This window comes from Xyrauchen texanus, chromosome 46 (assembly GCF_025860055.1).
Source record: "Xyrauchen texanus isolate HMW12.3.18 chromosome 46, RBS_HiC_50CHRs, whole genome shotgun sequence".
Classification (NCBI taxonomy): domain Eukaryota; kingdom Metazoa; phylum Chordata; class Actinopteri; order Cypriniformes; family Catostomidae; genus Xyrauchen; species Xyrauchen texanus.
The window spans coordinates 12517908-12542060 of NC_068321.1; the positions used below are offsets into that span (position 1 = coordinate 12517908).

The 24153-nt window shown below is 37.8% G+C and overlaps 1 protein-coding gene across 1 annotated transcript in view; it reads left to right on the forward strand.

Annotated features, from left to right (window-relative positions):
* Nucleotides 1-4008: 4008 nt before the first annotated feature.
* LOC127638104 (alpha-aminoadipic semialdehyde synthase, mitochondrial-like) overlaps nt 4009-24153 on the forward strand; it is a 40331-nt gene continuing 20186 nt past the window's right edge. Inside the window, exons 1-13 of the mRNA XM_052119454.1 lie at nt 4009-4295; nt 9654-9886; nt 11707-11883; nt 12038-12122; nt 12667-12734; nt 13026-13172; nt 13319-13397; nt 13529-13656; nt 14523-14674; nt 14907-15029; nt 18159-18270; nt 18662-18721; nt 20824-20891. Coding sequence (XP_051975414.1) covers nt 9656-9886; nt 11707-11883; nt 12038-12122; nt 12667-12734; nt 13026-13172; nt 13319-13397; nt 13529-13656; nt 14523-14674; nt 14907-15029; nt 18159-18270; nt 18662-18721; nt 20824-20891 — 1430 coding nt within the window. The 5' untranslated portion in view covers nt 4009-4295; nt 9654-9655. The remainder of the gene's footprint in view (nt 4296-9653; nt 9887-11706; nt 11884-12037; nt 12123-12666; nt 12735-13025; nt 13173-13318; nt 13398-13528; nt 13657-14522; nt 14675-14906; nt 15030-18158; nt 18271-18661; nt 18722-20823; nt 20892-24153) is intronic.

The window sequence follows — 24153 nt, forward strand, 5'->3', positions numbered from 1 at the left end:
AATTTCTGCCCTGTCCCGCTCCGCACACGTTGCCGCTTTTCCCTGCATGTGTGTGCGCTGCATGAGTTAATGTGGTTTCAAAGCACCTTTTTGACCATAACGCTTTTCCATTCTAAATGTATCTTTATTAATCAGCATGTTACGAGCCTTTAATAATAAACAAATCGATTTCTGTTCTAATTTTGTGAAAATCAATTCGATGTCTGGAATTGATATGGAAAGACTAAAATTACTAGTTGGTAGACTAGTCTCTCACTTTAATGGAAATATACAAATGTTTTTTTAATTATTAAAAAACATTTTTTACATTTTCTCTCTGGACACCCCTGAACCCACATTCAGCATCATTCCACAGTCACAAGGGCTTCTATGCCCCCATACTTGGGTATCTGAATCTAAAGAAATATAAAAAAATATTCAATTTTAATGTAGAAATATTCCAACAAATACTGTACTGCTGACACTATGCTTCAGAACAAACAGATGATATTTTAACATTCATTTTCAATTGATAAACTATAAAATATTTTTATATTTTGGTAAAAGAGCCCACAGACTGCTTTGGCCATCCCTGTGCAGTTTTGTAGAGACTATTTTGACTGTTCAGAATATTTTTTTTCTTCTTTTCTTCCATCAACTTTGAAATAAAAAAAAGAAAGTGCAATTTGTAAATGTATATCGTGATAACAATTTTTGCCATATCGCCCAGCACTATAACCCTGCAAACAAATTATGGCATCTACACTAATATTATTGTATTTGTTTCCCAGTCTCAACCTCTGGATTTATATCCTGAGGTTACCAGAGCCAGCCAGATCCACCTCCGTTCCTGCTGGGTGTCGGACTCCACTGCTATGTGTCTCTGAGTGATGATGACTAACGCAGCCGGTGCCAGCCAGACATCACTTCAGTCTATTACGATGGACTTCAGAGGATGAAATGATGCCAACTCCAACCATAAGACATGGGATATTTCATATGCCATTGTCTAAACCTTGGATTTAGGCTAGACCTCACTGAATTGACCTGCGAGTTGACCTGCGATGCACCTCACTGATCTCTGCCTGCATCACCTTGGTCTAATGATGGACTAAACTCTAAAATACAAAAGACTTTCAATTATTTGCCAACAAAAGCCTTCATCGGCCAACTAACATAGGACAATTCATCAATGTGAACTTCTGCAGTTAATCCAGGATGGACTTCAAAGACATCAGACATTAATCTTATAGTTCATAAAAAATCTTTGTATAAACACTGGCCCTTAACACTTACTTAATTCACTCATTTTAAACCATGACCTGCACTATACATAAATAACTAATATTGGCATTATATTCATGCTGGTTAGCTAGAGGGGAACTGGTTCCCACAGTGAGTCTGGTGTTCCTTGCCACAGTCGCCTTCGGCTTGCTCACAATTGTGGTGTAAAATGTAGCAAAATAAACTTGCAAACGGATTAGTGTGAACGTTGTCTTACCAAAAATGATTTTATATAATGAGATAGCATCCTCCGCGGGTCTACCAAAGGAGAGAGTGTAACATTCAACTTGGATCTAATGGAGTCTAATAGGCCAATCAAATAATGGCCCTGACGTCAACGAACCATGTCCAGTATTATGACAGCAAATCACCATTTTGGACTACCATACAAATTAATATGGTGAGTTGTAAAATGACACCAGTGTCGTGTTGTGGACTTTTTAAATGAGGAAGCAGAGTTTGTTTTTTAGTCCAAAGTCAATTAATATTTCAGTTACATTAAGTTTTCAGGTTAAATCCATTCGAGAATCTGATATCATTTTGAGGTCTCTCCAGAGATGTTCGATTGGGTTCAAGTCTGGACTCTGGCAGAGCCACTCAAGAACATTCACAGAGTTGTCCCTAAGACCCTCTTGCATTGTCTTGTCTGTGTGCTTAGGGTCATTGTCCTGTTGGAAGGTGAACCTTTGGCCCAGTCTGAGTTCCTGAGCGCTCTGGACCAGGTTTTCATTAAGGATATCTCTGTATTTTGCTGCATTTAGCTTTCCTTCAACCCTAACCAGTCTCCCAGTTCCTGCCGCTGAAAAACACCCCCAGGCTGCCACCACCATGCTTCATCCTTAGGATGGTATTATGCAGGTGATGAGCGGTGCCTGGTTTCCTCCAGACATGATGCTTGGAATTGAGGCCAAACAGTTCAATCTTCCTTTCATCAGACCAGAGAATCTTGTTTCTCGCAGTCTGAGAGTCTCAAGGCGTTTTTTATGTGTCTTGAACTGAGGTGAGGCTTCCGTCTGGCCACTCTGCCTTAAAGCCCAGATCGGTGGAGTGTTGCAGTGATGATTGTTCTTCTGCAAGTTTCTCCACACATGATCTCTGGAGCTCAACCAGAGTGTCCATCGGGTCACCACTCTTACCAAAGCCCTTCTCCCCCGATTACTCAGTTTGGCTGTGCGGCCAGCTCTAGGAAGAGTCCTGGTTGTTATAAACTTCTTCCATTTAAGGATTATGGAGGCCACTGTGCTCTTGGGAACATTCAATGCAGCAGAAATGTTTTGTAGCCTACCCCAGATCTATGCCTCGACATAATCCTGTCTCTGAGCTCCGCAGGCAGTTCCTTTGACCTCATGGCTTGGTTTTTGCTCTGATATGCATTTCCAGCTGTGAGACCTTATATAGACAGTTGTGTGCCTTTCCAATTCAACCAATTGAATTTGCCACAGGTGGAGTCCAATCAAAGTGTAGAAATGGGATGCACCAGAGCTAAATTTCAAGTGTCATAGCAAAGTATCGGAATACTATCGGAATATGTCAATATGATATTTCATTTTTTCTTTTTAATAAATTAGCAAATTTATCAAAATCTGGTTTTTGCTTTGTCATTATGGGGTTTTGAGTGTATTGACAAAAAATATATATTTAAAATTTTTTAGCATAAGGCTACAACATAACAAAATGTGAAAACAATAAATCGAAGGGGTCTGAATCCTTTCTGAATGCACAGTATATGCCAAATATATTAACTGTATATTTATATTTATGGCCATATATCAGATTTTTTTTATGTAAAGGTATATTAAATATCTCACTGTTACACAAAGCATAATATAAAATGTTTGCATGTTCATATTAACAAACTTCTTCAGTAAAATCAGACTCGTCAAGTTTTTGCATTTTATTATAATTATTATTTTATTTTTTACATTGAATACCTACAATAATACAGCAACAGGCATGTTTCATGTATAGTTTAACTGTTCACTTATTATGTTTTATAGTCACCTTATTTTTGGATCCATCATCAACTCAGTAATGATGACACAGAATTGTCTGTACCTTTTCTTATAAGACTTCTCTCTTTGTAGCTTTAAACTCCACACATAGTTCACTCCAAAATACTTGTTTAGTGTAAATTATATTTGAACATTATCCGACAGGTGGTCAGTTCATTAAGACATGAGCTGTTTCCTCACAAAGCAGTGTATTCAGCTTACTGAAGCGTCTCCTCTATTGAAATCTATTTTAAATGAACGACCTTTACCTTTACTCATTACAAGTGTACCGTCGCGTCATGCTGTATTTTGCTAGCAATGAAGGCTCCCGTGGGGGAGGGGCTCTGGCCTAATAGTGATGGAGTGTTCAAACGTGGCAAGACTTTAAATTTACATTTTAAACTTCAGTTTAATTAAACAAATAAGCACAGAGCCTTACTTTTTTTGGCAATAGCGCCCTCTATTTGGCTCTTGCTCTTCTGTCAGATAGAAATCCTGATCGAGTCTATCTAAAGTCTCAAGGTTTAAAAACATTAATTTAAACTTTTAGGGTGGATTTTCATGCCGACATCAATGTCTGTTGAGCATTTGGAATAGAGAGAAAGAGGAGATCAGGGGAGGTTGGTTCTTCTCGCCTCTTCAGTCATAAACATGCGACGCTACGTCAAAGGCACGAGAAGAGGCCGAACCTCATCCTGCCGTCGGGATTGGTGGGAGCTAATCCAGGGCTCAGATTACTTCCTCGAAGCAATGACGCATTCCAGGCAGAAACAAGTATTTATGCTGTAATCTAAACCGCATGGATAGGTGCAGTCGGCACGTTTTAACCACACTGTTTGCTTGATGTCTTATAACAAGTCAATCCTGTCGCGGTAGTAATCTGCCATGCACATTTTAGCGTCAAAGTAACTCGCACGATCTGTAGTCAAGAGTTTATATATAAACCTTCAGTGCATGTGAATCCACGTTGATGTGATTACGAGTGCGACCGGTACCAAGTGTTAGCTCCTAGGACACTCATTCTTCAATCTAAGGGTTAAGGTAGGTGTTGCAGGAAAACCCCTGAAACCTTGCAGTCAAACACTTGTTGCTGTCATGCAGAGGCACCAACTATAGAATGCATGCTTCATACTTAAATAGCACGCGCTTTCGCAGTAGCTTGATTATTAATCATGAAGAATAATATCCTCATGACTGATTCATGCATACTAATGTCCTGCTCAGATAAAAGTAACGTGTTGTACATATAGGGGAGACCGAGGCTAGTTGTTACATAGGGAAGTTTCAAAAGGTTTATCTCAGTTACTGTAACAGGGTTTTTCCTGGCTCCAAATGAGGCGAGGTGTTACCATACTGATCAAAATAGTGACGTTAAAAACACGTCGTAAACACTGTCTTTGCGTTAATACACTCCTAATGACCTGGCAACTGAATGCTAGTGTTCATTTTGTCAGCTGTTTTTTAAATTTAGTCTTTGGTGTCAAATGCTCTTTTTTTTATTATTATTATTATTATTATTATTATTATTATTTTTTTTAAGTCAAGTTTTTGTTGACAATGTCTGGGCATTTTAATGTAGTTTTGTCATTTTTATTAACACACACACACACACACACACACACACACACACACACACACACACACACACACACACACACACACATATATATATATATATTTATATTGTTTTTTGATGTTGTCAATTTAGGGTTATTTTTCACATAAGATTGATTTTTGATGATGATCTCATCAATGATGCAACATGTTGCCAGCTGCAGACAGATGGGGTGAGAGAGGAGTCTATGTGTTAGATGGTGGAATTTTAAATCTCTCTGGTCTCGACTCGATTGGGTCACTTCCGCGACTGGTTGAAGTGGCTCTAACCGCACAGAAAATGACAGTTTTGGTGTTTGTGCTTATTTACATGTCATGTTCGCATGTTTTATGAACTTTAATTAAGGATTAAAAAAAAAGATATATCGCCAAGCTGTGATCTGTGTTTCTATCAGACACAATGCTTGTTAGTGTTTTCCATGAAGACACCCGCCAGAGTTTTGCAGAAATTTGATGGAGGCGGCAGCATAGTAATTCTCTATGCAGGAAAAATCCTGTATAAAGTTTTAACCAGAAAATTCCTATGCATAAATGTTTGTTCTCTAGCAGTGGTAATCTATTTTAGATTCAAGACCTGACTTTAATTAGAATAATGTTTGCGAATCCTATGCTTACTAAAATTCCAATCATATTTTTGTAATAGCTGCTGTGTATACAATTTAACACAATAAAATCACACTGGCATATTCAGACAAGTCTCACCTATACAATTAAGTTAGATTTTAACTGGAAGGTTTATGTGTATTCTCAGGACAAGGCATAAATATCAGGTTGGAGCAAGTTATTGTTATTTATACAAATCAAATCACTTTATTGTCACACTACTGTGTACACAAGTGCAACAGTAGGTGAAAGTCTTATACAATTATACAATGCATTAGAGTTTCATTTTGGGCAAAATAAAGATGTAATGATTTTGTATATTGTCTTTTCCATTTTCCAACCCGCATCTCACAATAGCATTCTGAGTTCCCTTACGTCTCAGTCCACTTGACATTGCGTTTATTAACGCATATGGGGAGTGCCTTCATACACGACCTATTTGAAACCTCTCTACAATAACAGCATATATTCTAATATTGGCTATGGTGTTTGAGCCCTGCCTGTTTGGGCATGAAGCTGACCACTTTAAAAACAGGTGTACAGACACCATTACCTCAGAATTTCTTCCTTCAAGACAGCGATCATCTCTTATCTCGAAGCCCTCTACCTTTCTCCGTTGGTACAAATGAGTCAGCAGGCGGAATCTTCATGGCAGCGAGAAGACTCTCCGCTCCCCTGAAGTGCTCCGGCGAACATCTCTCCGCCTCGCCGCTTGATGCTTCGCTGGTGAACGGACCTCTGCATCTTGATTCTCCACAGCACGTCGGCAGGTGTAGAGTATCCTTTTAAAAAGCTTTTAAAAAGTTGTGATTCTGCACACCCGGCCCCTAATCGGGCTAATTAGCCCTCAAAAGGATAGATCTGAAGGATGCGCACATTCATATGGACATTTTATGACATCACAGGATGATTTTGAGATTTGTGTTCGAGGGTACAGCGTATCGATTCAAAGTCCTGCCCTTCGGACTGTCTTTGGCTCCTTGCACATTTACAAAGTGCATTGATGCAAAAGCGGCCTGCGCTTCATAAACTACCTCGCCAATTGGTTGTTACTGCCACAATCAGAGGCTTTGTTATGCCAGCACAGATTTACTGCTTCAGCCATTCTACAGTGTCCGTCTCAGTTCATACTGGGGAGAACATTCCCACTGAAACTTGTTTCAGAAAGCATTGGGATTTGTGGTGGCGGCGGCATCCACATTTTTACAAGCGAGGTGTTGCGCTGGGTAAAGTTGTCACACAGTGCCTAAAGCCATCGGCTGTAATTCAACCTTGAAGGCTTTCAGTCAGATATAGTGAGCTGTCATGTCCTGGTTTGCTCCATAAACATGACAGCTGTGGCATATATAAACAGCCAAGTCAGAATTCATTCACACCGCCACTGTCAAGAATGACACATAGCCGCATCCTATGGAGCGAGCATTATCTCTCCCTGAGAATGACATATGTCCCAGGCCGCCTGAATTACGGCTTGGGCCTACTGTCACGCTAAGGGATGATACCGGCGAATGGAGACTTCTTCCTCAAACTGTACTGAGGATTTGGGAAATATTTGGCAAAGCAGAAATCGATCTATTTACCTCAGTGGAGAATGCCCACTGTCCCCTCTTATTCAAAGTCCCAAGCCCTGCTGGGAAGGGACGCAATGGCACACAATTGGCTGGCAAAACGCAAATATGCGTTTCCTCCAGTATGCCTGATCCACTCTGTCATATGCAAAGTCAGAGAGGACAAGGAAATGGTTTTATTTGTTGCAGCGAAATGGCCCAACCAGCCATGGTTTCTGGAAATGATGGAGATGCTGTACAGCTCACCATGGGAAATGCCACTGAAGAGGGATCTCTTCTCTCGGGTGCAAGTCACAATCTGGCATCCCCATCCCCAGCTGTAGAACCTGCATGTTTGACCCCTGAACGGAGCGCACTACACATGCCATAACTGATGCGTTCAGTCATGAACACCATTTTACAAGCCAAAGCACCGTCCACAAGACGCCTCTATGCACTAAAATGGAAGGTGTGCAGTGATTGGTGTCTCTCACACAGCAAGGACCCAGTGAACTGCCCCATACATGAAATTCTAATATTTCTTCAAGAGCAAATAAACGCAGGAATCAACCCGTCAATGCTCAAAGTGTATGTGGCAACTATATCTGCGTATCACGCACATGAAACCGGCGCCTCTATAGGCAAGCATGATTTAATCATAAAGATCCTTAAAGGAGCAAGACGATAAAACCCACCTCCGCTGGCTACAGTCCTGACATGGGACTTAACTTAGTCCTAAAACCTCTTGAAGGGCACCCCTTTAAGCATATGGACCAAGGTATTGACCGCACCCTTCAAAGCACAGGTGGTTTATCTTCAGACCTTCTTCCATCCGTTTAATTCAGATGACGAACAATCATTGCATTTATTATGCCCTGTGCGGGCGCTACATGCATACGCTGAGCACACCCGCCATTTCAGATGTCTGATCAGCTCTGTATGTGCTATGGAGGACGCACAAAAGGAATGTCCATCTCCAAGCAAAGACTTCTCACTGGATTGTCGATGCAGTTACCCTGGCTTATGATTCACAGGGTCAGACTTGCCCAATTGGTGTTAAAGCACACTCAATTAGAGGCATGGCCTCCTCATGGGCATGGACGAATGGTGTGTCCTTACAAGACATATGTTTTGCAGCAGGATGGTCCTTTCAAAACACATTCGCAAGGTTTTACAACCTAGATGTAACGTTTCTTTCTTCACAAGTCCTCTCTGTTTAGAGCACTTGCTAATCATTGGCCATTTATATATATATATATATATATATATATATATATATATATATATATATATATATATATATATATATATACTTATGCCCTTCCCTTTAAGGTCGGGCTCCCCATCATTTACACAACCGCCTGCATTCAGGCTGTTATAATTCCATAAAGTCAGAAGCTTTAAATTATGAAAAAATTATAAATGAACTCCCTTCGCAACTGTGTTCACATGCAGTTAATTCATACTTATGATTATATTTAATTTAATAGTTCATGTATTCATTATGAGTGCTCTCCTCCTGGCCATCACAAGGATCACTCGATGCATAGCAAAGTATACGATACATTAAAGATACATATGAAGCAGCTACAGATGCGATTCACCCCTATTACGATGCAGTGCGATCCGATTTCGATTCAACACAATGCGATACGATGCAATGGAAAAAAATAAGATGCTATGCATTTCAATATGGTACAGATAGTAACTTAAGTGCCTTCTGACTTCTAACGCATGGCCCTTTCACAAACAGGCCTATGTAGTGCAAAAAAAAGATGAAATAAAACCAGATATTATTTTCCTGTTCTGTCGCCAGTTAAAATTTTAACAGCTCACACATTTTACAGCGGAAGCAAAAGTTGTTTTTTACCGGTGCAATTTTTTAGAAATGATGCATCGTGATACAAATGCCAACTTTTTTCCGATGCACACTTTTTTAAATCGATGCATCGCATCATTAACTTTTATACCGATGCACCTAGGAATCTTACCATCTTTAGTATATATATGGAGTAAAAAGTGTGACTATTAGCTCTGGTCTCCACTAATGTATTCTTCAGTATATAATAACTTATAAGTTCAGTATATAATAATACTAACATTAAAATGATCAAACACTTTTTAATGACAGCTCAGTATACAGTGCACCATGGTCATTTTTTCTTCAAGAATGTGATTAACATTTTAGGTGCTGCCAGTTTACTGACATTTGTAGCATGCGTTCATGTGATCATACAAAAATCTAGCTGATATTTCAATATCAAAGGAATGATGCAAAATATACAGAAACGGTGCTTAAATAGTTGGTGGTTTTGTGAAGAGCAAAAAAAAAATAAAAATGTTTCTAAGGACATGCAATGTGTCTTTAAGAAGGTATTTGATTAGTTTAGTCCTCATAAATAATTAAACAGCTGGCAGTGCCACCATGGAAAGTTTTTTTTTTTGTAAATTAAAATAGTTATACAAATAAAACTGACTTGACTTATCAGCTTAGTTCAAATGTAGTACTCTACTTTGCAAACCACAGACTGTGCCTCTGGAATATATTTCTTACTATGTCACTCTCAACCCTTCTTCAAGTATGATTTTCAGATGTGTGTAGTTGTAATCTTGTGTTTTCTGGAACTTGGTTCAGCTATGCTTCGTCTGGTGAGGATCCAGGGCAGAGGGTTTAGGGGCTGTATGTGCTTTCAAAGGAGGTATAACCATCATCAGCAACCTCACAAGTACATTGTAGCCATCCGACGAGAGGATGTGAATGTGTGGGAGAGGCGTGCACCCCTTGCACCTCGTCATGTGAAGGAGATAACAGCAGCTGGGCACAAAGTGCTGGTGCAACCCTCCAACAGACGAGCCATCCATGATAGAGTGAGTCACTGTTCATTTAAATATGGTCAAATTGCTATCTCAAGATTGTTAAATTGGTTTTAGTGATGCACAGATAAAAGAAAGTGTGTGCCGATATCTGATTATTTAGAACAGCTGTTTTTTCAAATTACTGATAATTGCACAACTTTGAAACATGCAATACATGTAGAGCCAGAAAATTAAGTTATTTAAATTTCTTACAGAGTAACTGTTCTCAGTTGTAAAATAAAACACTGAAGCAAAAAGCACATTTTAGCTCACATTGACATTCTTAACTCACATTAACTGAATTCTGAATAATGAAACATATTTAGCTGAAGCAGAATCTACTTTATCTTTAACAAACTCTAAGGTGACTTTTTATATTAGTTGGGTAAAAGTTCTTACAGTAGTTCCACCTGGAAATGCTAGCACAAATTGCAACTCTGCTGTCATTGTCACCCAATTAAAAGTAATAAAAAAAAAAAAAGATGTATACATATTTGTTCCCAAACAGCATAAGTTGTAGGCTACTTGTCAGACGTGTTTTTTTTCAACCCTTTTGACCAGAAATATTCTGCCATGATTTTCAGATGTTTTTAACGATCTCTTGAAGTCCGATAGGACAGATAATTGCTTTTATCGGCCACAACCAATGTTGGGCCATCGGTGCATCTCTAATTGTTGTTAGCTCAACAGCTTTACATTACATTTTTTTAGCTGGTTTTGTTGTTTATTGTTGTTATTGATGTACTGTTCTACAGAGGTAGACTAATATATTGTTTTTACCAATTAATCAGTGCTGATAGTTACTTTTCTATCAGTTATGAGCTTGCCACTTTTGACAGGAAATATTTTGCTTGATTAGCAGCTGTTTTTAAACAATGGGTTGAAGTTCGATATGGCAGATAATTGCTTTTATCGGCAAAAAAACTATGTTTAGACGATACATCGGTTTATCTCTAATTGGTTTTAATTTAACAGTTTTGCATTGCTTTTTTTTGTTGTTTATTGCTGTTTTTGTTGTACTGTTCTACAGAGGTAGACCAGTATTTTGGGTTTACCGATTAATCCGTGCCAATACTTGCTTTTTAGAACTATCAGTTGTCAGCAACAAATCTGTACTTGATAGTTGCCGATGGTTTTTATTTTTAATTAGTTTCTCTGTGGCCGGTGTCCTGAACATATATGAAACCTTTCAGGATGTGCTACTAATGCAATATTTGCATAATTTTAGGGTTAGGGGTTGGATTAGGGCTTAGTACAGCCTGACACCAACTATCAGATAGTTATGCTGGTAGCACATCCTGATAGCTATTATCTGACTGACAAGATGTGCTTCCTAGGTTTTTAACACATTTCAAAACTATTTTAAAAACTAACAATTAAAAAGTTAATAGCCTTTTCCCACCAGCTTAGTTATCGACAATGGCCAAATCCACTATTGGCTGACCTCTATTGTTCTGTGTAATATGCATGGATATTTAATTAATTTTTAATTGAATATTGGTAAATAAATATTTTCTGGAAAACTGGAGTGGTGGTTGTATAGTGGGCTAAAGCACAGGACTGGTAAGTAGAAGGTTGCCGGTTCAACCCCCACAGCCACCACCATTGTGTCCTTGAGAAAGGCACTTAATTCCAGGTTGCCCTGGGGGATGGTACCTGTAATACGTGCACTGTAAGTTGCTTTGTATAAAAGCATCTGCCAAATGCATTAAATAAAATAAAACCTTTTGCAAATGATTCCCCCTAACTTTTGGGGCCTTAATGTGTCCCCCATAACAGAATATTGACTATACAAATATGCAGGTAATTTGTTTTATATTTGCTGTTCTCAGTACTATGAAAAAGCAGGTGCTGTTATCCAGGAGGATATCTCTGAGGCGTCACTCATCATTGGTGTGAAAAGGCCCCCAGAGGAGAAGATCTACCCCCACAAGACATATGCCTTCTTCTCACACACAATTAAAGCACAAGAGGCAAACATGGGGCTTCTTGATGACCTTCTTAAAAAGGTGAAAAGTCTAAAGTGGTCTGTTTTCCACAAAGCGGAAGAGTCAAGGACAATGATTTGATAAGCCAAAATACAGGCACACAGCAATGTGTTTAATCAGGCAAAGCATAGCTTGCACAAGATAGTCAGGTTTCATCATTTTCCTTCTTTTTTAGGAAGTACGTCTCATTGATTATGAGAAAATGGTGGATGCCAATGGTTTCAGAATTGTGGCCTTTGGACAGTGGGCTGGTGTTGCCGGTATGGGACTTTGTGACTGACATCATGATATACAATGTGAACATTGTTTGTTACTAAGTTAAAGTTTACAGGGTTGGGGGCCTGGGTTGCTCAACAAGTAAAGATGCTAACTATCACCCCTGGAGTCTCTAGTTCGAATCCATGATGTGCTGAGTGACTCCAGCCAGGCCTTGTAAGCAACCAAATTGGCCTGGTTGCTAGGGAGGATAGAGTCACATGGGGTAATCTCCTCGTGGTCGCTGTAATGTGGTTCGCTCTCAGTGGGGTGCCTGGTGAGTTGTGCGTGCATGCCGTGGAGAATAGCATTGAAGCCTCCGCGTGCGCTATGTCTCAGCGGTAACGCGCTCAACAAGCCACGTGATAAAATGCACAGATTGACGGTCTCAGACGCGGAGGCAACTGAGATTCGTCCTCTGCCACCCGGATTGAGGCAAGTCACTATGCCACCACGAGGAATTAGAGCACATTGGGAACTGGGCATTGCAAATTGGGGAGAAAATGTGAGAAAAAAAAGTTTACATGGTTGTTTTCTGTGCTATTACAGGAATGATTAACATTTTACATGGTCTGGGCCTTCGTTTCCTTGCTCTTGGACACCACACACCATTTATGGTATAACAATTTTTTTTTTGCACTTTTACAATGTGATTACTATCAGCTTGGCATATGCACTGTTACACTTGAGGCTTCTTGGTTATGGGTTGGAACCGCAATGTCACAACCTTGGGGTGACCAGCCCTGACCTTTAACCTCTAAGTCTCAATCATCCACATCTGGAATACTGGTAGTCTCATTTTCATTACAAATTTTATCGATTTAGGCCTGAGAGTTTTTCTTTTTAACTCATGTCAAAGTCACCCACTCAGTGTACTGTATGTTTAAAACATTTTCATCCTTTGGCAGCACATTGGCATGGCACACAACTACAGAAATGTCAGCCAGGCCATTCAGGCAGTAAGGGATTGTGGGTATGAATTATCCTTAGGTCTGATGCCCAAGTCCATAGGTCCTCTTACGTTTGTGTTCACTGGCACTGGTAATGTGTCTAAGGTAAGTGAGATATCCAAACACTGCTGTAATCTTTAACCAACGTTTGGGCTTATTATTGTGTAAATGTGTTCATGAGATGTTGGAATGTAGACAACTGAATTTTACAATGAAATTCTTGAATGTCTTCTCCAATTGTATTTCTATAGGGTGCCCAAGAAATTTTCAATGAGCTCCCCTGTGAATATGTGGAACCACATGAACTGAAAGAAGTTTCGGAGAGTGGAGGTACTGCTCCCATTCTCTGTTGGCTTGTTTTAGAGTTTACTACTTACGGTCACTATGACATCATGTAATACTTAATGCTTATGCTCTTTCTTAACACATTTCAAAATGACACATGGTTTTCTGCATGGCAGACATGACCAAAGTGTACGCTACAGTGATCAGCAGACATCACCACCTGATAAGAAAGAGTGATGGACTGTATGACCCCCTGGAGTATGAGAACCATCCTGAGCTTTACACATCACACTTCAGAAAGACTGTGAGTTCTAAGTGAACAAAATATAAGAATTGGTTAACTGCTCTTTGTAAACCTAAAGGCAGCCACTTTTTCCATAAATTTTCCATTGGGACTTCATATAATCCTTTATAAAACTATTTTAAGCCATGAACCAAACTGACCAGATCTGAGGTGAATCACATTACAACATTTTATTTGAATCAAAAAATGTTTTGAATATCAGACAAAAAGACAAATGTACAAGACTGTGTACTCATCATTTACTCACCCTCATGCCATCCCAGATGTGTATGACTTTCTTTCTTCTGTTGAATACAAACACACATTTTTAGAAGAAAATTTCAGCTCTGTCAGTCCATAAAATGCTAGTGAATGGGTGCCAACATTTGTAGGTTGAAAAAGCACATAAAGGCAGCATAAAAGTCATCCATAAGACTCCAGGGGTTAAATCCATATCTTTAGAAGTGATATGATAGGTGTGGGTGAGAAACAGATCAATATTTCACTTCTTCATTAGTTTTTGTTGGTTTGCATTCTTCATGCATATCGCCACCTTCTGGGCAGGGAGGAGAATTAATAATAGAAAAGAAATGAGATGCTGGATTTTGTACCAAGAACGGTTCTCAATGGGTGGGGCTACCTTGCACAACGGCGCATAATAGAAACCAAGTGATCAACAGAATGGAAATAATACCTTTTAATTGTGTCGCTCTATTAAGACAACATTTCTTTAGGAATTTACAAATACACTGACCACTTCTCATAAAAGAGGTGGGATTGTACAGTATTCTTATTGTGTGATGGTAGTTTATTATTTGTTATGAATGAGTAAATTACATGAAATGCATGAGCAAAGGGTTACAGCAAGCTTTGGTTTATTTGCACAGGTGGCCCCTTACACAACCTGTCTGATAAATGGCATATATTGGGACCCTCACACACCCAGACTGCTCAGGCGACTGGACGCCCAGCGTCTGATTAGACCTGTTATACCTGCGTCATCATCACCTGATCTTGGCTGCCCTGCTCTTCCCCACAAGTGAGCTCCCACTTTTATAATTACAGTTGTGTTTCATTGATAGGAACAAGATGTTTGTGATATTGATTGGTTTGTTTCTATTTTTCAGTGTAATCAAGTGGAAGATTTTCTGTTATATTTAATATTTAATAGCAGTTGTCTCCCGTATTTATAGATGATATCAGATCAGTTGATTACTGTCATCTTTAAAATACTGGGCATTACCTCTAATCTTCAATATTTGCATATACAGGCTTTTGGCTATTTGCGACATCTCTGCTGACACCAGTGGCTCCATTGAGTTCATGACAGAGTGCACCACTATTGAGAAACCTTTCTGTATGTATGATGCAAACCAGCATATCGATAATGACAGGTATGTCACGACTTCCTACTGCTGATGATACCCTAATAATTTTTTTATCATTCAGAGACATGATATGCAGTTCAATTTTAAAGTAATTTATTAGCTTGATATGAATACAAATATATTTAAGGTATCAGTGTTGTGAAAAAACAATATACAGTATAAAACAAAATTAAATAAAGCAATAAGATGCCATGAATTATAATAAAAATAAAATCAGTATATAGTTGTGTATATATATATATATATATATATATATATATATATATATATATATATATATATATATATATATATATATATATATATATTTTTGTTTTTATGTTAATAAAAATAATAACAATATATAAAATAAAACAAAACATTTAGGTTCCAGTAATGTAAATAAAGAACTAAATACAATATAATACAGAATAAAGTAAAACAGGAAGGTGCCAGTAATGTAAATAAAAATTATTGCAATATACAATAATATAGTTGCAAGCAGCAATGATCTGGGCCAAGCCCTAAATCCATTCACCAAGCACAATGCAAAGAGCTCCAGCACAACATAGGGACAACGTTGAGGCAGGGATGGCTTTACCCAGGCTTCTGAACTGAGAGCTTTTACCACTGCGACACATAATTGACAAGTCTGACTGATATCAAAGAGACATTCTAGGTTGAGAGTACAGAGCTATAGCTGGGAAAATATTGTTGCAGCTTTTATTGTATTTTTTAATTAAAGCAGTAATTATGCAATAAAGTACAACATGAAGACTCAGAGATCAAGAGAAGTAACATTTTTAAAATGGCTTTTTCCTGGACTTAACCTGTCAACTTTTTCAGCCGTATTCCAATGTCTTAACAACTAGGCCATTCAGTTGACACAGCTCAAAAGTTCCAAAGAGACATTCCAAGCTGAGAGCAGTAGGTTTTGAAAGAAAAAACAACAACAAAAAATGTATCTTTGCCATTTACTGAAAACTTAAAGAATATGGAAGCAATAATACATAAGTTGTTTAAATTGACTACAACTTTTGATCACCATGTGGCGCTATCGCCAAATGGCTCCGGTACCCTTAGGACATGATGTCAAAAACGCATACAATTCCGACAAAGCGTACAAAATATACATTACTTTATAAAAAAAAAAAAAAAATGTCCAGAATGTGGATATGGCTGATATCAAACACAGTTGAAAGAAAGCCCAGTCCATATATGATGTTCATTGCAACTTCTTTGTAGTTTACAAGCTGCCCGGAGCTGGGCTCGAACCAGTACCCTTTCAAACTCTATGGCTTACAGGTATAGTGAACTAACCCTTATGCTACACAGCCACACATTGTACTGGTGCCAAAGAGATATACCAACTAAGAGTCCTCGTAAAAATAAAAAAGAAATTGAGAAATTTCTCTGCCGTTTTCAGAAGACTTAGAATAAGGAAGCAATGAAACATTAAAAGTTTTGTTTAAATTGACAAAGCGTTTCGACTGCTATGTGGCCTTGTCCCCAAACTGCTCAGGTGCCCCCGGACATGATGTCGAAGAATCCTTCTGATTTCCATTCCAATCGGACGAAGCGTTTAAAATATAAATAACTTTTTCATAAAATTCATAATGATGGAGAGGTTGCATAACCGATGTTGGAAAAATTATTGAAATCCTCATCGCCTAAACAATCCAAAGACAGTTAAAAAGTTATTGTCCAAAATTGCCTATTTATTTATTGACCCATAGGTGGCGCTATCAACAAACTTTGCATGTTCTCTCAGATCATGTTTCTTATAAAGAATACCAATTTTCTTTCAATAGGACAAAGCATTGCTGAGATATGTCTTACTTCCTGTTTTACGTCGACCTTGTTAAATACGCGTTGGCATAATTTCTGAACAGGTTGCACAAATGAAAATAGTTTCAGTTCAGATCTGTGAAGCTTTGTCTGAAGATTATTTTGAGCCATTGTTTGGGCAAATCCGTCTCAAGGATGAGAGGTTTAAACTGTATATGTCATAATCCAAGATGGCAGCCACTTTAATGGGGTGGAGTTTTAACCTTGTGCGACCCTGCGTCCACGTGCGTTGACATTGTATTTTAGCTTTACTATACACAGTGCATAATTTAAATTAATAAAAACCAACTGAATACGGTTTACAAGACTAGACTGTCATTTAAAGGGTTAATTTCTGCCGCATCGAGTCACGTGACACAACATGCTGTCAATTTTCTTGATGTGCTCCTACTGATGCTATGCCAACAAAAGTGACTGGTAAGAAATACATTACATTTGCAAATACAAAAGATTAGAATAGAAGAACAGGGCGCTCTGCAACAGATGTCATGACCCCCACAGAGCCCCACTGAACATCTTGTCAGTCTGATATTACATGAAGAGACAGACACAATTGAGACAGCCTAAATAAATAGAAGAACTGTGGTGAATTCTCCAAGCAGCTTGGAACATCCTATCTGCCAACAACCAAGAAAAACTGTGTCCATGTGTACCTAGGGGAATTGGGGTTGTTATAAATGCAAAGGTGGTCACACCAAATATTGATTTAACTTTTTTATGTTTACTGGACTTTATATGACATTAAGTGATATATGAAAACTATTTATGGCATTATTTTTGAAGATATCCTCACTATGCAACATTTTTCACAAGTGCATAAAACTTTTGCACAGTATTTTGTGTGTGTGTGTGTGTGTGTGTGTGTGTGTGTGTGTGTGTGTGTGTGTGTGTGTGTGTGTGTGTGTGTGTGTGTGTGTGTATGTATGTATATATATATATATATATATATATATATCAAGGAATATTATATATTTGTATAAATGTGTGTATATATGTATATGTACACAATATAAAATAAAACAAAACAATAAGGTTCCAGTAATATTAATACAATTATAATATACAATGTAAATCAGAATAAAAAAAAAAAAAAAAAAAACAGTTAGGTGCAAGTAATGTTAATAAAACCATATAAAATAAAACAGTTGAGTTCCAGTAATTTAAATTATATAACTATATATTATATAAAACAAAATAAAATAAAACAATATGGTTCCAGTGTAAACACAGTAAAATGGAATCAAATAAAATACAATCAAATAAATTTCATCCTCTGATTCCTCCTGATATCCTCTTTATTTCCTGCAGTGTGGAAGGAAATGGCATTCTAATGTGCTCTATTGATAACCTACCTGCCCAGCTCCCCATTGAAGCCACTGAGTATTTTGGGGACAGACTGTTCCCTTATATCTGGGAGATGGTAAGATGTAACACAGGGTTGTGGGTAATAATAATAAGTAATAAGTCTCTTGTGCTGTTATTAAACTTCTGGAATTTGGTTTGCGGTGGAGAGGATTGCTCTGAATGAGTTTAGGTCAGTTTCTGATTAACTTGCTTTAGCCTCTTTTTGTCTTGGCTGGTTAAAATGTGATTCATACTAAGGGTTGCAGAGACTAGTTGACTACAACTAATGTAGTCAACACCAGCCTGAAATTGACTAGTCAACAAAAAGTTTATAAAACACATCTGTAGAAAATACGAATTAGGCTCAAATAATGGGCTGGACTAGTCAACACCAAAACATTGGTAGTCGTGCACCCCCTGATGTTAATGATTGGATCAGATTAGTGATGTTAGCCTTTATCCCACAGCTGCCGTCAGACGCCAACAGATTGCTAGAAGAAGAGGAATTCTCGCCGCAAGTCAGAGAAGTAGGTTAATTAAGATGCTGTTCATAGACATTTAAATATTCAAAGAATACCTCTTCTTTATTAAAATTACTCTCTGGAATACATGATTCTGATTGGTCGATCACACATTCTGCTTTTGTAAATTTCGATAATGTCTGCTAAACCGTATAATTGACCATTGTCCCATGCAGTCCCATTTCTTACATGCTAGTTCCATGTCTCTCGTATCATTCCGATGGCTCTTTCTGCTGACATAAAGCAAAATCAAATCAATATTTCATGCCCATTAATTTTTCTATTTGCCATAATGACCAACTGTACATTTATCCCCTACATCGTCCATACAGACTGTTCTGAGTGCAGTTTGTACTAGATTTTAAACTTGATAAATGTACGTTGATATATATTATGATACTGAATGATTACCATATTTGTGTACCATTTATATTGTACAGTGGCGTAAAAAAGTATGTGAACCCTTAGGAATTAGATGGTTTTATGCATTAATTGGTCATAAAATGTGATCTCATCTTCAAAGTCACAAGTATAGACAAACCCAATGTGCTTAAGCTAACAACACTCAAACAGTTATAATCTTGCATGTCTTTATTGAACACTTCCCATTAACATTCAGTGCTGTGAAAAAAATAAATGAACCCTTGGATTTAATAACTGGTCGATCCTCATTTGGCAGCAATAACATCAACCAAGTGTTTCCGGCAGATGCGGTTTAGACCTGTACAACGTTCAGAAGGAATTTTGGACCATTCTTCTTTACAGAACTGATTCAGCTCAGACATATTCTTAGGATGTCTGGTGTAAACGGCTCTCTTGAGGTCATTCCACAACATCTCTGTTGGGTTAAGGTCTGGGCTCTGACTGGGCCACTATAATACAATTTATAATTTAAATATTTTTTTTAAGCAGTTCTCTAGTGGATTTACTTTGATATTTAGGGCCATTGTCCTGCTGCATCACCCAACTTCTTTTGAGCTTCAGCTGGTGCACAGCCACCCTGACGTCCTGTAGGAGATAAACTTGGGAATTAATATTTCCCTCTGATCACAAGCGGACCAGGCCCCGAAGCAGCAAAGCAGCTCTAAATCATAATGCTCCCTCTTCCGTACTTCACTTTTGTGATGATGTTTTCATGTTGGAATGCAGTGCCCTTTTTATCCCATACGTAGTTCTGCATGTTCTTCCCAAACAATTCAACCTGAGTTTCATCAGTCCACAAAACATTTTCCCAGTAGTGTGGTGGAGTTTCAAGGTGGTCTTTGGCAGAATTCAGGTGCGCAGCAATGTTTTTGTTGGAAAGCAGTGGCTTCCTTCATAGTGTCCTGCCATGGACACCATGCCTGTTTAATGTTTTTCATATTGTAGACTCATGAACAGAGATGTTAACCAGTTACAGTGATTCCATTAAGTCTTTAGCTGTCACTCTAGGGTTCGTTTCTACCTTATTGAGCATTCTGCAGTGTGCCCTTTGAGTCATCTTGGCTGGACGGCCACTTCTAGAGAGAGTAGCCATAGTACTAAATGGTCTCCATTTATAGACAATTTGTCTGTAACTGTATCTAAGCTCTTCGAGACAACTTTATTACCATTTTCAGCCTTAAGCAAAGCAACAATTCTTGATAATAGGTCTTCTGAGATCTCTTTTTTGCAAGGCATGGTCCACATCAGCAGATGATTTTTATGAATATCAAACTCAAAATGTTTGAGTGCTTTTATAAAGTAGCTCTAACCCACACCTCCAATCTGGTTTCATAAATTGGATGTCAGGTTTGCCAACACTTTTCATTAGCCTAGGGGTTCACATACGTTTTCCAACCAACACTGTAAATGTTTGAATGATGTTTTCAATACATACAAAACATTTATCATTATAGATTGTGTTTGTTCATTATTGTAACTTAGAAAAAGATCAAACCAAATTTTAAGACAAATGTATGCATACAGTAAATGCAGGTAATTACAAAGGGTTCACATGTATATTTTGTTCATTTTTTGTTAGTGTGATTTTTAGAGACCTTGAGTTTGGATAAAATGTTACACTATTTTATTACTATTTGTTGCCAAATGCAGTTATATCATTCATGCCATTGTTTACAATCATCCAGGCTGTAATTACTTCCAACGGGAAGTTGACACCTAAGTTTGAATACATTCAGAAACTCAGAGAAAGGAGGTAAGGGAATCTTTTTTTCTTCTTTTATAAATACCTTAAGTGCGTTTGGTGTTCTTTCAGTCTTTCTGAAAGGGCTCCGATCTGTGGAATTAATGGGCAGTGGCCATGATGCATTTATAAGACACAGAAATACTTGTGAAATTGCTTTGGCTGATATGCTTACCCACTGAGGATGGTGGCCTCATTCTGAAGATTTCTTCAAAGGTTGAAAGACGGTAAAACCATTGCCTCCTTATCTATGCACATATCCTCTCTTAAAACAGGATTTAGGCTTGTTTACCCCAGCTTTTATACATATTGACTAAATTGCTTTTGGTTAGCCAGTGGCTCTCTCTATGCCTGATTGTAGATACATTGATCATTTGGATGTAGTTTCCTATTTGAATTTCTGCTGTAGTAACTAGACCAACCGCACAAACAGGTGCAATTTCAGCCAAAGTAAGGCCTAGGCCAACATGTTAATATTTTCTGTGGCTTTTTTCACACTTTTTAGTTAAAGACTGCAAAGTTAGAAAATAAAGCAAGTCTCTGTTGGTTTAATGGTGATCTAAAGAGAGTTTTTTTTGTCTTTGGGTGCTCCAGATGCCAGTGGTTCCTCAGCTAACTTAAAGCCTTGTTTGTTTTGTTCAGAAACAGGGAACTCAAGGTGTGGTTGCTGTACATTCTGCACTGCCTTATCACATTGCATGGCTAGAGTACACATCCACAGAGAGCATTCTCTCATGGGTAGTCCATTTCACTCTCCCACCATAGTCACCCACCCACCCATAGTCTCTCCCACTCGCTCTTTTTCTTTGGAATTTTTAGCATGCCATAAAAGAATCAATGCGTCAATTTCTTTTCAATTTCTTAAGTGAAATATTTCTCCCAAGGTAAGCTTCACTTTTCACTTGTCAAATGTCTTTTGAAATTCATTACTGGATTATATCACGTCTTATGAATCATTTTCACAAAATGGAATAACTGCACAATCCTTTTAATTTTTTTTTCATCTCATTCAAGCCATAATCAGCCCTTCTTTTTTTTTCCTGCAGTCAACAGTTCTTTCTCAAAACATTCAAATAGAGCTCTTTTATGTCACCTCATTCTCATTCAAGGGTGAAGAACCAGGCTGTCAAAACGCTTGTATCCATTGTGGTCTAAACTTAATGGAGCTGCCCACAACCAATATTGACCTTCATTTAATCAATGGAAAGAATTAAAGACTCTCCATTTGACTTCCTTCTTCATTTATTTGTTCGTTCTTATCCTGGAAAACCTTTTAAGGGATCCATTCCCTCCAATCTACAGGATGATTGTCAGATTATGAAACATTTTGTGCACATACGATATATAGCCTTGAAATATAGGCTATATTGGTGATATAAATATCTAAATAAGGATGTAAATACAGAATATTGTTGGTGATTATTTCAAAGCATATCTTTAAAATATATATAAAATCTGAAATATAATTGGATGAACCACATTCTTATGAATTCTGTTGAGTTCACCAATATCACCTCTATAGGCTAATGAACTATTACATTGCAGGTGTATAGTTTATTGTGAATATTATTAATAATACTAATTATATGTATTGAACACTGGTGCCTTTTTGTCATCATACTCCCATAACTATTTGTTCAAGATGGTGAAATCATAAGATATCAAATGACTTTACTTGTATAAAATGTAAGACTTTTATTACCATATACTATAAACCCTAGTTGGCATTACTGGACATATCAAGTTGTATTAGTTATTACATGAAATGTCATAATGAGCCCAAAGTTTTGGGCTCATAACTCAAATATTTATGTTCAGTGAAAATCCACAGACTTAAGATATTAACTGTTAGTATTTCAAACTATTGAGTACAAAATTGAGGCTATGGGGAATACTTTGGTCAGAGGGAACATATGGGGGCAAATAAATAGTTAAGAATTCATAGATTTTTATAAATATAATTTTTTTGTTGTATTATTTATGTTGTTTTGTTGCAAATAGTTTTTTTGTGTGATGTCACCATTAGGGTGACCTGTGTCCCTTTTGCTCAAGTTGGTCCCTGTTGACTCTAATTCTCTTTGTGCATGTAAAGTTAAAAGTGCAGGTATACACTCACGACCACTTTATTCAGTACAAAATCAGCCAATCGTGTGGCAGCAGTGCAGTGCATACAATCAAGCAGATAGTGGTCAAGAGCTTCAGTTAATGTTCACATCAACTATAGAAATGGGGAGAAATTGTTATCTCAGTGATTTTGAGGTTGCAGTAGGCATAGTCTCACCAAAACTGGAACATCATAATCTTGTCTGATGAATCTCGATTTCTGCTGAGTTACACAAATAGTAGGCCCACTGCAGCCTCAGCTTTTTGTTCTTGGCTGATAGAAGGGGAACCCAACGTGATCTTCTGCTGTTGTAGCCCACCCTTCTCAAGGTTCAACATATTGTATATTCTGAGATGTAATTCTGCTACAGAGTGGTTATCTGAGTTACCGTAGCCTTTCTGTCAGCTCGAACCAGACTGGCCATTCTCTGTTGACCTCTCTAATCAACAAGACATTTGTCAATGTCATTTTATATATTAAGCACAATTAAAACAACAGCTGTTGACCAATGTGCTGTACATAGTGAAATAAATGTTAAAACTCACATAGAAAGAATGGCAGAAAAGAACAATCACCTCACTGATTAAAAGCTATCGAAAACAGATAGGTTTTAAAATTGGATATAGTCGAGGCGGTTCTAATACTCACAAGAAGACTGTTCCACAAGAAAACTTAAGTTTTAATCTGATCCTTGGCACTACTAAAAGTCTCTGATTTTGGGATCTCATAGATCTCCCTGAGAAATGTTCTGACAAGAGACCTGTGAGGATGGCGCCAGAGCATTGAGAGATTTAAAGACCATTAATGGAACTTTAAATGCAATTCTATAGTGTACCGGCAGCCAGTGTAGTGATATTAACGTAAGTGTGATATGTTCGTATTTCTTAATTCCAGTTAGGAGTCCCTGTATAAAGTGAGTTACAATAATCGAGCTGAGACATGATAAAAGCACGGATAGCCCTCTCAAAGTTCTTAAAAGATAGGAAGGTCATTTAAATAAATGACAGTTTAGAGACAGGTCAGAAATTTGATAAAGTCGTTGGGTATAAAGTCTCTTATTTTGTTAATAAAGAATTGCAGAAAATGATCACAATGCTGCCGACTCAAGCTGAGGAAATATATTAACAGCTGGGATTACTACCGCATTTATGGTATTGAAGAGAGTTCTAC